The 17,613-nt window shown below is 39.4% G+C and overlaps 1 protein-coding gene across 1 annotated transcript in view; it reads left to right on the top strand.

Moving 5' to 3' along the window:
- LOC122809687 (von Willebrand factor A domain-containing protein 5A-like) overlaps positions 1 to 17,613 on the top strand; it is a 1,458,063-nt gene that overhangs the window by 1,298,712 nt on the left and 141,738 nt on the right. The window contains exon 19 of the mRNA XM_044081363.1: positions 13,576 to 13,715. Within this exon, the coding sequence (XP_043937298.1) occupies positions 13,576 to 13,715 (140 nt within the window). The remainder of the gene's footprint in view (positions 1 to 13,575; positions 13,716 to 17,613) is intronic.

The following is a 17,613-nucleotide window of genomic DNA, read 5'->3' on the forward strand; positions in this document are numbered from 1 at the left end:
GGGGTAAGGACCATTCCACTGGGTCTAGTTGTGATGAATAGTAAGCAATGGGGCGTTGCTTATCCCCATGCTGTTGTGTTAACACTGATGTCATGTAACCCTGCTTACAATCTACAGTTTGGAAAAAACGTTTATGATAGTTTGGCAATCCCAGAACTAATGAGGACGCTATTAACTGCTTTAGTTTACAGAAGGCAGATTCTGCCTCTGGTGTCCATTGTAACAAATCCTGCGCTGCCATAGGCTTCTTATATATAAGGTCAGTCAGAGGTGCAGATTACAAGGCATAGTTTGGAATCCAGCTCTGGCAAAAATTAGTTGTACCCAGGAAGGACATCATTTCCTTCTTGGTAGTGGGTTTTGGTGCTTGCAAAATTGCTATTTTTCTGTCCTTATCTAACGTTCTACCTTCCTTGGATATTACATATCCTAGGTATTTGACCTGTTTTTTCCAAAGCTGCAGTTTATTTACCTTATGTCCCTCAGCGGCTAAAAATCATAGAAGTGCTATGGTATCTTCTCTACAATCCTGCTGGGTGGGGGCTGCCAGCAAAATGTCATCAACATAAAGTAAAATCTGACTGCTTCTTGGTGGGGTGAATCCCGCCAAGTTGCTTGCCATTTCTTGTGAGAATATCGTTGGACTTTCACAATATCCCTGTGGTAGTCGCGTATATGTATACCTTTTCCCCTGAAATGTGAATGCAAACCAATACTGGCTATCAGGGTGTATCAGTATCGAAAAGAACACATTGCTGATGTCTACCACAGAAAAATACTTTTGTTGAGGTTTCAAATCATTCAACAGGGTGTGTGGGTCTGGCACCGTGGGTGCCCTTGGTTTTACCGCATCATTTACAGCTTGTAAATCTTGGACCATACGCCATTCTCCATTGGCCTTTTTAACTGGAAATAAGGGTGTGTTACATGGTGAATCGGGAGATTCTACTAGTATCCCTCCTTTAAGTAAGGCTGCTATAATAGGCTTTATCCCTGCCTTTGCATCTTTTCTTAAGGGATACTGTCTTTTTTGTGGTCTGAATGCTGACTTTGGTGTGATAGTAACTGGTCCCGCTGTACGAATGAGTCCTACATCTGATTTCCCCATTGACCAGAGAGTCTCTGGTATGTCTCGTAAGGCATTCTCTTAATAGGAGTGTCAATCAGCTGTCCTTGCTAGACTGCAAGTGCACAGCTGGGTTGATCTGAGTTATCCAATTCAATTTTTGTACTTGTATTCCCTGTTCTGACAGTTCTAGTTCTGTCTGTTTCTCCCATCTCGTAACTTTTTCTCCTAGGTCTGCCCATTCTATATTTCTGTTTTTGGTTAAGCTAACATGTGGTAATCGATTAGATTTATAAAGTGCAAAGAACTTCTGGGGCAATGAACAGCTGGCTACACTGTTCCCTTCTGTGTCCCAGTACAGGTTACGCAATATCAATCTGTTTGCATGATTCTTAAATAATTCTTGCTCATATTCCTTATCAGGTCCTGGTGTATTACAATAATACAGGGTACAGTGCAACAGGTGTTGCTTATCAATGTCAAGGGAGGGGAACTTACTGATGGCTACATTCATTAACTATTTGGTCACAGTCCCTGGACCAGTCGTAACCAAGTCCTGGCTGTACCAATAAAACATTTCACTCTCCGATTGCACTACAAAGGTGTTAGTTTGTCGCTGTGCTTCCATACCCTGCATGGTTGGGACTACTGCTATACCAAATAGCTGCATGAGGTCTCTGCCCAAGAGGTTTACTGGGCATTTTGCAGAAACTACAATTTTGCTTCTTTGTGTCAATCCTGAAACCGGATCAGTTATTGCAATGTTATGGGAGAGAGGCTCCCGATACAGCTGTCCATTAGCTGCTTTGACCAGTATGTAATCAGGTGACTCTGTGTTTTCTGGTAGTTTGGAGGGGTGTATCAGGGTTCGTGATGCCCCTGAGTCACACAAAAATTTGACCTCCCTCCCTTCAACCAAGAGTGTAACTTCTGGTTTCGTGTCTGCTAAATAGAGCTCCAAGCTCAATAAAGCTAAGTCTAATATTTCATTTTCTTCATTGTCACTAACTTCCTGCACTTCCTCTACTCCCTCTATCACATTCTCATTTGTCCTTTCTTCGCTAGCACCTTCTAGTGATTCCTGACTACCATATAGACAGTCTTCACCCTCCTTGTCTTCCGTTGTTGCCTTCTTGTTTTTCTTGCAATCCTTTGCCAAATGTCCCTTTTTATCACATTTAAAACATTCTCCCCTTTTCTTTCACCCTTCAAAGTCCTCTGATCGCTGATCAGATTGTTTGTTGCCCTGCGTGTTTTTCTTGCCCTTTTTCCCGGACTGTACTACATAAACTTCTGCTCCATCTTCTACAGAAAATACTTGAGCTTTCTTTTTCTTTTTGCTATTAAAATGCCTTTCGGCATGCCTAGCATATTCAAATAATGATTGTAACCTGCTTGTCTGATGGTCTACCATGTGTTTTGTAATAAAACTGCTTATAGGTGCACTACTGCCCTTTAAAAAATGCATTCTTTAACTGCTGTTCATATGGGGAGTCTTGTGTTTGATCTTCAGGAACCTGCATTCCACAGTGGTTATTAAAACATTCTAACAATCTGGCATAATACCGGTCAATTGTTTCACCTTCTTGTTGGATGCATTGATTAATGCAAGTCCAGTCTGCCCTAGGTTTCCATTTTTCAGAGATGCGGTCTGTAAGACCTTTTACTCTGGTGTCTAATTCTGCGCTGCTATGTGGGAGGGGTCTTTGTGCAGCATCATGGGGATTCCAGTTCCCACTAATCATGTACCAATCTGGCCCTACAATTTGTCTAACTACTTTTTCTATTTCTTCTCCATTTAAGTTATAACTCAACCTCATTCCTTGTAAATCTTCTGAAAATTTTCTAAAATTAACCTTTGGATGGAGTATTCCCTCAGTGGCTTTTCGGATATCTTCCGGAGTCCAAGGTCTATACACTAAGATAATTGGGTCCTGATTGTCTTGACCTGCCTGAGGATTGGGTACTTCTATAAGTGGGCATATTTCTTCTTCTTCTCCTATAGATCGTGAATTTTTAACTATTTGCCATTCTGAATTACCTGCCTTTGTTCGGGACCTGGTCCCGATAGGATCTCTAATTTTAGTCAGTTTTAATTTCACAATATCTCTATCTTCAGTGACCACAGGATATAGTGGGGGTGGACTAACCTGTTCACTCGCTTCATATTCTGGTAAGGGAGGCGGAGGTGCTGATGCTATTACTAAGTTATTATCCTCCTTCTCTAAAAACATTGCTTTTGAATCTTTGTTCTTTTGGTCTCTATGGTTTACTTCCTCCAGCCACCTGTGTGCCTGAGGAATTCCTAATCGATGTTGCTTTTTTACCCGACCTTTGGAATCGTTTTTGAGCTGTTTGATAAGTTTGATAAGCGAGGATTTTTTCTAATTTTCCGTCGAATTTGTATTTATTAACCCATTTTGAATAATATCTAATATTGTCGGCGCGCTGCGACTGCATATATTTTGCATCTTCCATTAACGGCGGGTTTTGGGGTCTTTTTGTGCAATTATTACCCATTTTGTTTTACCCTTTGATCGTTACGTAACTTCTCTTAATTTTTAACGTGGTACCATGGATTTTGTTATAGTCTCTTCAGAATGACTGGCTACGTATTCTGTTTCTCCTGATCTATGACAAGACAGTAATCTTTTTTGTCCCTGACTTGCAAGAAAAATACAATCTGACAAAAACAATACACATCTAGTCCCTGATCTAAAACCGAAAACAGAAAAAAGTAGATTCACCTTACCTGAGCCTACATGATTGATCACCGATTCGCGGAGACCCGTCCTTCAGTCACAGATCAGAAAGTGGCTGGCCTCTTTTGAACAACAATTCAGTTGGAGGACTTTCCATATAAGAAGAACCAATTTGGTTTCTTCCCCGTACGGTTTCAACCACCTGGCCGTCTGATCCAAGGTGAAGAGAGGGTTCCGATCCGAAGGACCAATCTGTAAAAGGAAAAAATTCAAAGACCAATGCACGTTAGGTTCAAGCAAGGCACCCTTTATTACTTGCAGCAAGGAGACAAAGCATGTAGGTACAGGATTTGTCTGGCTCTTTGGTGATCAATATGTTATTCTTATACAGTTCTCTTCATGTCACACAGAAAATGTTACTATTTTGTTGCTGACGTAGTTAGACACAGCTTTCTGTATGTTCTACAGAAAATGTTACCAGACTTATTGCTGACATGGTCAGATTATTTGCTGTCTTGCAAAACATTTTGAGAAAAACAACCTGTTCTCGGGCTTATTTTAGCCCACCTTGACTTTTCAATTCTTCAATTGTACAGTTTTAATACATGTGTTACATTTTGTCTAGATTCAAGGTATATTTCTAGCTTTAGTACAAGTAATGCTGACTATGGTTTATACTTTCAAGCATCTATTGTTTTCTTTATCAAAGCTTCTAGCAGATGCATATTTTCTCATGGTATAAGCAGAAATGAAATATCTCTTTGTTAAGTTTCATGACATTAGCAGAAATGAAATGTCTCTTGTTATTTTCTTGACATTAGCAGAAATGAAATGTCTCTTGTTAAGTTTCTAATAGCTGTACAGATTCATGCAGTGTGAACGGAATAAATGTATTAACCCTTTTAAACCTCAAATGCACTAAACATGCATATTACTATTATATATGTTTCTATCAATGTCACATACCAGGTTAAAGTCTTTAGAGTGAGTAACCCGTGTACCATTTGACTTGTGGATATGCAGCATTTCCAGTAAAGCAGGGTCAGAGATTGCCTTGTATGTAAGGCAGAGATCATCTCTGAGTAGTCTGTGTTAAACAGAATAAAGTGGCAGTGATTTCACACATTCCTCGTAGGACAAATGCTGAAGACATTGAATTTTCCTTGTGAGGAATCTTTGTCGTTTCTCCAATTGCTGCAGGTGCTTGGAAAGGTACATACCAAAAGGGGTGCTGTACTCAGTTATTGGACTGATGAGAGAAGAGTACAGGGAGGTTATAACTTATTTTTTTCTGGAGGCAATGCCCTTATTTATGAGATGAGCAATATAGAATGCCGTTCTTACCCCTGTGGAGACATGGTGGTCAAAGGGAAGGTCAACCTGTGTGCCCAGTCTCTCACCACCGAGTGCATATGTAAGGTGTTGCTATTGATATGGTAGTTAGCAGGAATATTGCTTTTACCAAAAGGAATGATAATACATTTTTGAATTGAAATCTTGTTGTAAGAATGCTGGCCAGAAATTGGCAACATCTTCGGAAGGTTTTTGGATGGTAGTCAAGGGTGTAGGAGTTGTGATTGCCCTAGGTGAATACGTTTATTTATGCCTGCCCAAAGCTTTTGCAGATTGTTTTGATGCTTCTGTTGTAAATGGCAGTAAAAGTTTTTTTTGTATCTAGGGTGGTATGTTTTTAGTGCTGTTCCATATTTGTCTAAATCTAAGTTGATTTAAGGGGGATTTTGTGGTAGGCCAAGTGGTCCAAGCTTTGTTTCTAAGTAAGATCATTTGTCTGGTTTCTTTTGAATGCCATGGAGCAACTTTTGCTTTAGTTCTTATAGAACGTGCAGGTGCATGGGTATCAAGGATGGCTAGGAATTTGGTGATGAAATGTAATACAGCGTCTTCAAGTGGTAGATGTTTTAGCACTGCCCAATTACATGCTTTGTGTTCATTTTGGAAATTAGTGGGGTTAAAGTTTTTGTTGTTTCTAATTGTTTTGTAAGTAGGTTGGTGGGGGATGTCAGTGTTATGCCTGATTATATGGGTAAGAAAATGGTCACTTATGCCTTCAGGTTGGGTATCGGCCCTATACATGTGGGGATGGCTATTAACGAGTATCCAATCTAGGATACTATCTTTGTTGTTAGGCTTACTGATCCTAGTAGGGGAGGATATGATCTGAGTTAATCCATATAGATTTACATGGATGGTTGGAGATTTTGAGGAACAAATATTCCAGTTGATGTTGAAGTCTCCTAGAACAATGGTTTCTTGAGGGTAGGTACTAGACAGCCAAGAGAAGATATCTTCTAGGGTGTTTGTATTATTACCTGGGGGAATGTAGGCTATGTTAATACTTTTGTTTTAATTTGCATGCAGTTGAAAACTGGTTTAAAGCACTGGATCTTGTAATGCATGTGTTAAATACATAGTTGAAGAAGATCTCCTTCTCACTAATGGAAAGAGAAGGGTAGGTTTCCTTTCTTGAGAGCAAGATTTTGATAGTCTAGTTCTAAAGGGATATATGCATTTGTAATCAGAAATATGATGATATCTGGCTTTAATATGTGTACTGTGTTTGGATTTTTAATATGTATTAAACTGGTATTTTTGAAGCATTGTACTTTTAATATAATTTTGGGATAGGTCACTGCATGACTTGTGTGAATTCATTATGATGTCATCTTTTCGTGCCCTTTTCCATATAAATTACTGTCTGAAACATATTTTATTGATGAAGATGCTGTAAGCATTGAAACTGGTTCATTTCCTTGATTGTTTATTTATCAGTATAAGTATCAGTATAAATAAAAATACTGCATCAATTTTTCTAGAGTGTTGGGTCAACCTTTTTGCTGAGCCGTCTGCTGTGTTTTCATTTTTTGACATAGCCCAATTTTCTGAGATCCAGGGAGCTATAGATTGTACAAATATTGGCATCAGGGCTTCACCTCTTCCAAAGGCCTATGATACATCTACAGGAAATGCCTGCACTCCACGGACTGCCAGGTGTCTGTAATGCCCAGGGCATTATTCATAATGTGTCCATGCACCACAGCTACAATACATGCAGGGAACAAACTATTTAAAAATAAGGTGTTTGTTGTGTGTTACAAGTGATGTTGGATATGCCCTAGAGCCCTATTGACAACTCCCATCCAATCTCCCCCAACATGCAACAAATAGCCTATAATGCAGCATGTGCAGAAATTCAAAATATTACTGAGCATATATTCAGCCTACTGAAGACATAACATTATAGTCTAGATACACGAGGGGAGCTCTGAAATAAATTTCTAGGTATTTTCAGCAAGGTTTTTGTTGTGTATGACATGGTACCCAACATGGGATTGTGTATGCAATTGAAGCAACAGATGAACATTATGGCAGGGCCTCTCACACCATTTGTAGCAGCAGAAAGACAGGATTGAGCATCAGGGGAGGAACAATCAGCAGTAGTGCCAATATAGAGGAAGGCAGAGTACATGGCAGCATTAGCAATGAGGTGACACCTGGTACACAACTATGTATCATGGCGCAGCATAGAATAAAGTGATGCATCTAATATCACAACAAGACAATGCAGGGCAGTGTAGTGCCTGGCCACTTTGTGTAGTAGACATAATCATACCCACACAGGTTAAAGGATGGGCAGGATGCAGTTATCGTCACTTGCATAGAGGGCGCAGTTATTGTCACTTGCATAGGTGGGGAGGGAGACAGTACTAGGTGACTGTAGCACTGTAAGATGGGATTGGGTTATGGGATGTAAATACAATAGGCATATGCTAAGAGAGATTGTGGGGAGTAAGTGATCACATCCTCCAGTGGGGGATGGCAAGCTGCCATTATGTGACAGTTGGTAGTGTCCACTAGGCTGGCTTGCAATACTGGGGCTTGATGTAGTCCATTGCAGGATGTGTGTAGAACTATGGTGCTGTGAGTGTCCACCCTCACAGGGCATGCCTAGTGAGCACCATTTTCCACAAACTGTCTAATTTTCACAATTACAAGTGGCAGGCTGTATGCCCACAAGCAACAGGGAAACTAGAATTATAGAAATGTGAACATGGAGTCTGAAGAGACTTCTCAGGTGTTGAGCCAGATAAGTACCATTGCCTATGACCTTGGCAACTATCTCAAATAAAGGTGGTAAACTGTGAGTGTCCAACAGCTGACAGTAATGCCATTTCACAAATGATCTCTGCAGTCTAACTTTGTGATTGCCTTTGGCCAGCCTCCCCACATCCATATCTTCCCATATCCATAGAAGGCACTGCCTGTGGTGTCAGTCTGGATGGTAGTGCTTAAGCTCCCACTGCTTCTGACCCCTGTAGTGCATATACTTACCATGGAGGTGTTGTGTATTTCAGAAGCTGTGAGTTCTTGGGACACAAGTGGAGCTCATGAGGGACTCTCAGGTATATCATATACATCATGCCCTAGTGAACTGCATGTCCAGCTCTACGAGGTCTTCTGTAATAGATGGCATTGGTAATGCCTTCGCCTATAGTATTTCAGGCACTCTGGATTGTGTCATTAGAGTATGCCACTTGCATGTTATCTGTTAAGCTCAACTGTCCATCAGTAGAACTTATGAAAACAGGAATACATGACACCATTGTCTGTGCTCACACACACATATGTCCCTATAATTCCCTGTGATATCCATGCTACTAAACATTAAAATACAGGTCATTGCAGATGAAGGCTAGATATGCCTGGAAGGATAGATAATACAGGTGAGCTTTGGTCAATGCAGTGGTATGTGCTATACTGTACTGCAATGGACATTAATGACTTGTTGCTGCCTGATGCATGGGAGGTTAGTGTTAGACTAGCTCCCACCTCCAAGCCACCCACAAGAGTTAGAGGCTGCTCTTCATAGCTGGTAAGTCATACCAAACACTCTTCAGCCTCAGTAAGCAACTTTAGTGCTGGTGTTGCACTCTTTGTGGTAGGCATGTCTGCAGCAATAGCTAGTGCCTTTTCCTTTGAATGGAATATCATATCAGTAACCCTTCACAGAACCTGTTCTAGAGCATATCAGTAACCATTCACAGAACCCTTCACAGTACCTGTTCTAGAGCATATTTGTAATACTTTACAGTACCTGTTCTAGAATCCTATTATGGCTGTCCACAGCATTCACATCCTGCACCATTCTCTGACAGATCTGGTCATATTGATGCTTGTTTGCAATACCTTTGTCCAAGAGACACATCCCATTTCTATGCAGGGTCTGCAGCAGCATTCCATTTTCCTGGCTAGTGACCTTTTCCACTTTTTAGCTCCCTTGAGTGGCCATTGCAGATAATATACACCCGTAGGCAAAAGTATTATTGGGTGTGTACATTATGCTGTTGGATATCTTTATCAATGTCCACAGACCCACAGTTTATGTTTCTGGGTATTATCAGTTGCAGTTAATGCTTTGCACAACCTCCCCTCAGCAATTATGTATTTTAGCCTTGAGAACAGTCCCCCACATTATGTTCTGGTTATCAGTTGGACTTAGTAGTCCCACCCCTCCTATCTCCCTTCCAACTTATATAGCATACCTCAGCCTAGGTGGCTATTCTACCTGCCATAAAGACATAACATACCTTCTCTCTTTAGAAATTTTAAACTGCTTGTGTAATTCAACGGTTTTGTATAGCATCATGTTCTAACTACTAATGACTTTGTGTCTGAACTTACTGTAATAACTCTTATATTACTTATTGTAGACTGTTATAGCTATATTCTCAGGAGCTGTTACTTGTTTATCTCCTGGCAATATTTCTTGTTGATTATTGTATGCACTATATCTTGCTGAATATTTGTAAATATTTTTACTGTGGAGCTTTTCTCCCTGGGCCTCTATTGAAAAAGGGCTCATCTTGGGCCAATGGACTTTCCTGGTCAACAAACTGAAAATAAAATAAAATTACAAAAATAGTATTATACACAGCTTCTCCCATGCAGATACCATACCTCTAAACTGTCCAGATTTTCACAGAATGTCCAGACTCTTGCCTCACATTTTCAGTTTGTTCCACTAGAATTTCTTTTTTCTGATCAACCTTTGGCAAATCAGTGAGGATTGAAGTTAGAAAATATTGGCAGACATTTGAGTTTCAGATTTCATAGCCATCAGAAAAGTCTTGCTAATGGCAACCTGTTATTATATCAACTTTCTACATTTGCAAGAGCAATATTTAAAACCTTTCCCTATTTTTGTGTCTTTCCCCCCATTAGTTATGGCTTTGTCCAGATTTCTTGCTCGGAGAGATTGAGAGTTATGGCAGATACTACAGGCCTGTCTCTACATATGGCCCTGGAATTGCATACCCATTACAGCATATGCTTAAGAAAGTGTTCTTGATACATATTTATTTCTCCTCCAAAGCCCCAGCAGATGGTGCAGTGCCCTGGCACTGTCATGAGCTCCAAGTTAAATATGTATCATGATATCTGCCTCAGAGTTAATGCATCCACTCGGGGTTTGCTGTTCTCAGTGAGGTAATTTGTTGGACAGTACTCCTTCCTTACCCCTGTGAGGCTTCATATATACAGAATATTTACTAAATTTCTTCTTTTGCACAATTGTAGAGTCATGAGCTACAGTGCACAAAATGGCTTGAATGCTTTAAATAATGCTAGCAAGATACAATTGGTGTGGTGGCTATGCTAATGAAGCTAGTCAGCAGCACTGACTGAATTCTTGCCATTGAGAATTGATGTAACCAAACATGCTGGCCCAAAAAACATGCAAGTAGTAAGATGGTGCACACATTATGTGTGTCTGTAGAGCTACAGTACATTACTATATATATATATATATATATATATATATATATATATATATATATATATATATATGGACATTCAGTTATGCCACGGGTGCAGCACTCCATTGCACAACATGGGATCCACAAGCATGCATTCATGTGCACAGGACAACCTTTTGCTCCTGAAGAGGACCTGAGTCAATTAGAGTAGCTTTTTCAAGAACTGTGCAATGCCTGACTTTAGTGAGATGTGTCAAAGAGGATGGGATTTTTCTGTTGTTGCTGCACAGGAGCTTTAAGGAGCACCTGCTTGAGAGATTATGATGGCTCCACTCAGAAGGTGGCAGCCTGGCATTGGCTTGCAGGAAGTCTGAGTGATTCATCTGGCACCATTCATTCTAATGTGCAGTGACAGCATCAGTAAAATTATCTGAGGCTGTGCCACCATGACATTCTTCACCAGTGGGAGGAAGAGGAACCTGAAATGTACTCTAGGCAGTTTTTGTACTTTTGCAATCTACTGTCTTGCACATGTATATTTGGGAGTACAAACTTTCTTTTTTTTCAGTGGCAAAGGAGTGAATTTGAATATGATTGCATGGGAAGCAGGGAGTACCTCCATCAGCAACAGGGTGTGTATAAGATCTGAGGCAGTCCACCCATGATTATGTTTGTAGAATATGCATGTCTAATCATTTTTCCATTGTATCATCATCTGCAAGTTTGGTTTAGAAAGAGGAGAAGGTACTAATGCAGTCACCATGGGATGCACCACCCATTGCCTCTGATGATAGGTCACCGATAGACATCTTCTGCCCCTCAATAGCAAGACAATGATCAGTCTGCTGGAGGTAGCCAGAAGGTGTCACTGGTGGTTTGCATGTCTGATTCTCGGGAGGGGGATGAAGGATCCTCTTCAGGAAGTAGACTCAGTGGGTCACACCTGATATCCAGGCATCTGTTGCAAACACTGGTGACTGCTGAGGTGTGATAGAAACTGGATATCCACCTTGGCAGTGTGGAGCACAATCTGGTGCAGCATGTGGAGACATGTGACCAGAGAGACAAACCTACTACTCCACCAGCAGAGCAATCAGCCCATTACATTTCCCATCCAGGTGAGTAATATTTGGGTCTGCTGCCCTCTGAAACAGCTTGTTATCCAGTTATCCAGCAATCTACCCTATCTACCCCATTCTTTTGGTTTCCTCTTTTATATGCCATTTTCCATTCTTGGTTTATTGTCCAACCCTCCCAGTCACCACTTGTCCACTTTGTGTATGTGTGATCATCTACCCCCCCCCACTAAATTGCACGTGTATATACTACTCCTGTCTGTCAGAATCTGTATTTTATTTATCTGTCTGCCCCTCCAACTTGTCCTTCTCCCTGTATCTTATCCACAGCCATCCCTGCCTTCCTTACTTGACATTCTTTTGTATATCTTACAAAAGGGGTTCTTATCCTTCCTTTCCCACCTTTCATACATTAGGTTTACCCTTGTGTGTTTATCTCTGCTTACCATTTTCCCCTTTCATAGTTGGATAGATACCCATATTCTCCATGTTTATATGATAAACACAGGTGGAATGTGCCATGCACAAATGCACACAGTGGTCACGCAGCTTTTCTACAGCCCTTCGTGTGCTGGGTGAGCATGGAAAGCAGCTATGCTGCACACCATTGCATGCTTGAGTGCACACTGGCTTGGTTGAGTTAGCCTACCTTGATTGTGATGTGCTTTACATCACTCATGTGCCTGCTGTACTATTGCTCCTCCCATTGTCATTGCACTTCTTTTTAATTATGCATCCTTTATTCGAACTGATTCTCACCTAATCCAGATCTGATTTCTTGTGGCTCTTGACACAGCAACATGTTCAAAAATGAAAAATGTGCAAGCATGCAGTGCTTGTTTATTCATTCTAGACACACACACACACACACACACACACACACACACACACACACACACACGCGCACACACACACACACACACACACACACACACACACACACACACACACACACACACACACACAAACGCACACCTAAACATTAGAGGAGCACCAGCTCACCTCTTGGTATGTCTTTGGGGTGTGGAAGGAAACTAGAGATTGACAGAAACCCATCAGAAGGCAGGAAAGATATACAGATGCTGCACAGGAGTCACCCCAGTCAGGAACTGAACTACAGGATGATAAAGTACGAGAAAATAATGCTACCAGACTCAACAGTATGAGTACTTTTACTAGTCATTCTTAAACTTTGTGAGTGTAGTAACAAATCAAAGGCATATTTAATAAAATGCTGCTATGTAACCATGTCTCTTAAGACTGTAAAGTATCATATTTCATTTTTGCATGAGTGAAATGAACAATGGAGAGTTATTACGTAAAGAGCAGCTGATGAAATGGCACATTTGACAATAGTCTACATTCTCCTAAGTTGATGAATGCTACCCAAAACTTAAAAGTGTGACAGATTATGATGCATTACACTGAATATGTATAAAATTATGTTTTTAGCTACCATCTTGATTTCTGTCTGTATAAACTTAAATGTTGTCAGTAGCACAGTAGCTGGTAAATGCTAAGAAAAAGATATCTGACTTGAAAGAATAAAGTAGGCAGCAATATCTGTGATTGGGTGAAGGATTAACGTGTTCATTGTGATACCAAGATGCAGTACTCTGTGGTACTATGGGATAACATGAATTTGACACTGAGGTAGTAAAGTAAGTAAGAAAAGGGTGTGGCTAATACCATATAGGTGGGGTTAAATGTGAGTAGGGTGGGGTTATCCATCAGGTCTTGGCATGACTGAAAGATGGTGCTTTTTAGCACTGTCAACAAACTGATTTCCCAATCTAATCTTCTGCATATAACATAATACCTTCCATGACCAAAACGACAATGCTATGACACCATTACATTAGGGACATTTAGAATGGAGACTGGATGTAGTAATAAAATGAAGGATGGAAACTTTTTAATACCTGGCTATTTATTAAAATGCCATTCTTTTCCCATAGCCCTGTTGGACAATAAGGAAGATCAGGTGATGGCTTTGATTAGCCTACAAATGGCCGATGGGTCCTGGAAAGTAGATAAAGCCCTTGCTGAAATTTTCAAGTCTACAGAAAGGGAGATAAAGAGGAGCATCCCTGTTAAGGTACGTATACATTTCTTCATGTGTATCATAAGCCATATCTCATGAACAATTTTATAGTGCTTGCTGCTTTAGTTTGGTTGTGCTAATATAGGGATTTCAAGAAACAAAACAAAGCAAAAATTAAATGGAACTGAAGTTTGGCTCCTTTAGTCTTATAGATTTTGTAAGATACATTTATGCATTTGTAACTATGTGCAGTTGCAAAACAAATTTTTAAAGCAGTTTGTAAAAGATGAAAACGGGGTTAACGCTAATCTTAAACTGCTCCTAAAACTAAAATAACTTAAGAAACCTTTCTTATGAAACAAATTAGAAGAGAATGATGTAGCTATAATACCTTCCAAAAGTTGAAGTCCCACAGGGCTTTAGTCTAGACTGTTTGGATCTGATTCCAGTTGTGAAACCCAAGAAATTAAATGGAGGAATATATTAGGACTGACAATGTGTGTTTCTTTTTTTTTTTCTGTTTCTTGTCCAGTATCATGTTTATGTTCATTGCCCACCACCTTGTTTGCTTTTCTGGGGGAAAAAACTTACAACCAAAGAAACCAAAAACTGGTATCAAAAGAAGAAAGAAAATAATATATATACTAATAAAGTCATGTTCACATTATATAATAGCATTAATAATGAATATATGAATAAATGCATGAATATAATGAAGAATGTAAAATGAAATAACAACATTATATCTAATAGAATTAAAAACTTAATTCTGTATAAACATAAAATTACACTAATCAGTATTAACGTGCCATTAAAACAGGCTTGATACTAATAGATTGATTCAAGCCTGGCTTGAGGTGGGCTTTCAACCTCAAAATCCATCTTAGTTCAATCGTCTCTGAATAATTAATTATATCACCTCCTCTATTACTTATTCCTATAATTTGTAGAACCCTAAAGGTAAAGTTGTGATCTGAATATAAGGCTATATACTTAGCCAAGGCATTGTTTGGGTTCATCTTCCTAATGTCATATATATGATTATAAATTCTGTCTCTCAACCTACGAGACGTCATACCTATATAAAATGCTGTACATACTGTGCAGGTAGCCAAGTATATGAGATTAGTACTATTACATGTAGCATAGAAACGCGGTTTGAAAATATAACTAAGGTTAGGGTGGGTAAAACAGTCTTCACCATTTATATATTTGCACATATTACATTTAAGGCATGGAAAAGTACCATAATTTAATATGTGCCTATCTATACTGTTGACAAAAGAATTAGTCTTGTCAATACACAATAGTCTCTTCAGATTTTTGCTGTTCCTGTATCTGAAGCAAGGTGTCATTCCCAACAGTTGAGGGCACTTATTATCTGTAAGTAGTATGCCCCAATTCTTTCTTATAATATCAGTAATAAATCTAATATCACTAGTATATCTCGTAGTAAAAAATACCTTGTTAGATCTATACTGTTTAATAAAATTAGGTTCATTATCAAATTGTTCTAAAAAAATCAAAACGTTCCACATGGTTAACAATACTAGCTGGAACTGAGCAGCACAAGCTGCGCAGTAAGGGGGTTGTATAGCCTCTATCACGAAACAATTCTTCCATATGAGTTAACTGTAATTTTCTGTCATGAGGATGCTTACATAGTCTACCAATTCTTTTTAACTGCCCTTTTACAATGTTCGGAAACACAGAACGTGGGTGCATACTATTAAAGTGTAGTATGGCATTCCTCCAACAAGGTTTCCTATACAAACTAGTAGAAAGGGAACCTCCTGGATCTTTAAAAATAGTTAAATCAAGAAAGTGTAGCTGATATTGGGACACTTCTATAAAGAATCTTAAAATATCAGTAGTAGATTCTAGGTAGCTGATCATATCATGCAATAGGTCCCGACTTCCTTCCCATATAATCAGAACCTCGTCAACAAAACGTCTATAAAGTAAGACGTGCTGGAAAAAAGTACTGTCAAACAAATGTGTGCATTCCCAATGATACATAACAAGATTGGCATAAGAATTTGCACATGGGGTGCCCATAGCTACACCCCACGTTTGTGCATAAATAACATTGTGGTACATAAACACATTATTATTCAAGACTAAATCAAGAAGTGTACAGATAACCAACTGCATGTTACTGTCAAAAGCACCTAAAGTAAGTAGACTGTCTCTTATAGCCTCTATCCCATAATCATTAGGAATAATGGTAAACAAACTCTTGACATCAAGAGAAACCAGAAAGACAGAAGAAGACAAGTTATTATTATTCACTAAATTATCTAAATCATCTAATAACTGGCAAGTATCCTTCAAGATTGTAGGAACACTCCTGGCTAGAGGCCCTAAAACTGATTCCAAGTAGTGTGAAATGTGTTCAGTGACCCATCCAGCTCCTGACACAATTGGTCATAGAGGTGGGGGGATGGTACCCTTGTGTATCTTAGGGAGTCCCTTAATTAATGGTATCTTAGGAAAATCAATCAAAAGATAGTCATAGAACTCACTACTAATTTGTCTACACATTAAAAGATCGTATAATGAGTCATGAACATTTCTTATAATACTATCAACTACATGTCGTGATATTATTTTGTATGTATCATTGTCCTTCAACATGTCTAACATCATTTGATCATACATAGATGTGTCTAAAACCACTATCCCTCCCCCTTTATCAGCTGACTGTATTATTATATCTGCATTACAGGATAAATCATGCAGAGAATGCCTTTCATCAATATTCAAATTATAATATGTTCCCCTCAAAGCAACATTAGAAAAATATTGATAAAATTCTTGTTCACAAACTGACACAAAACAATCCACTTTATGAGGTAAAACTGGTGAAAAAGAACTTTTGCGTACAAATTGTCTCTCTCCATAGGTCTCTCCTGTCTTATCAAACAGTATTTTCAGTGATAAGCTTCGAGCAAAGAGACGTAAGTCAGTTAATACTTCAGCAAGATTACTGGCTTGTGCAGGAATGAAAGAAAGACCTTTGTTCAAAAGAGTCACCTCACTAGAGGTAAGCGTATGACTCGGAAGGTTAAAAACGAGCATATTCAATTCCTGCTTCTTCTCCTTACCTCCAGAGCTTCTCCGGAGAACTTCCTCTTGCGTCTCCCTTGACTGTTGAATCTTGCTGGTTGTCTGATGCGATACTGCATCAGTAGTTGTAAAAAACCGCTGTGGTTTCCCCCTGGTACTTTCTTTGGTTTAGCGCCAAGTTTATTTGAAGCAAGCTGTTCCTCCATAGCTTGTTGATTAGGGGGAGGAGTATCCAATATTTGCAAACTGCCGATGGGTTGGTTCTGTTTCAGTGATGTGACGTCTGCATTAACCAGACGCTCCAGCACTTCTCCTGTAGAATTTAAAGATACAGTAGCTGCAAAAGTTGATGGTACATTCTTCGTATCTGGTAGATGGCTAGGACTGCGTGTGTGGTCATTACATTGAAAATTAGTTCTCGGCCACACAAAGACATTACCAGATGAAAAATCATGATAGTCTCTCTGTAGTTTCTTATATTTAGTCTGTTGTAGTCTATCAATATAAGCCATTACTTGCGTATACATGAAATCAATCTTTCTCTCTCATATATTTCACCTTTGAAACGCTCACATATATCTCTATGCAGAGCCTCTACTTTAATCTTGAGCTCATTCTCAATCGGTGTAAAGTAACTAATAAGAAGTCTCATATACTGGTTACTCAAATCAAGGTTCAGTTGTTGCCATTGTTTCAATAATTCTGGATGGCTGTCACCATAAGTCGGCATGCACAACACCCGCATGCCTCTAGGTACAATTTGAAAATGGAGACTAGTCTCCATGTGCCTCCTTTGCCAGGTTAGTCTGTACAGCTTATATAAGTCATTCTCTAATTCTCTAAGATAATTTAGAAACTCACTGAGGTTCTCCACAGTACCTGT

The sequence above is a fragment of the Protopterus annectens genome, chromosome 8.part0 (genome assembly GCF_019279795.1).
Source record: "Protopterus annectens isolate FY-2018-M chromosome 8.part0, PAN1.0, whole genome shotgun sequence".
In the NCBI taxonomy this organism is placed as follows: Eukaryota; Metazoa; Chordata; order Ceratodontiformes; family Protopteridae; genus Protopterus; species Protopterus annectens.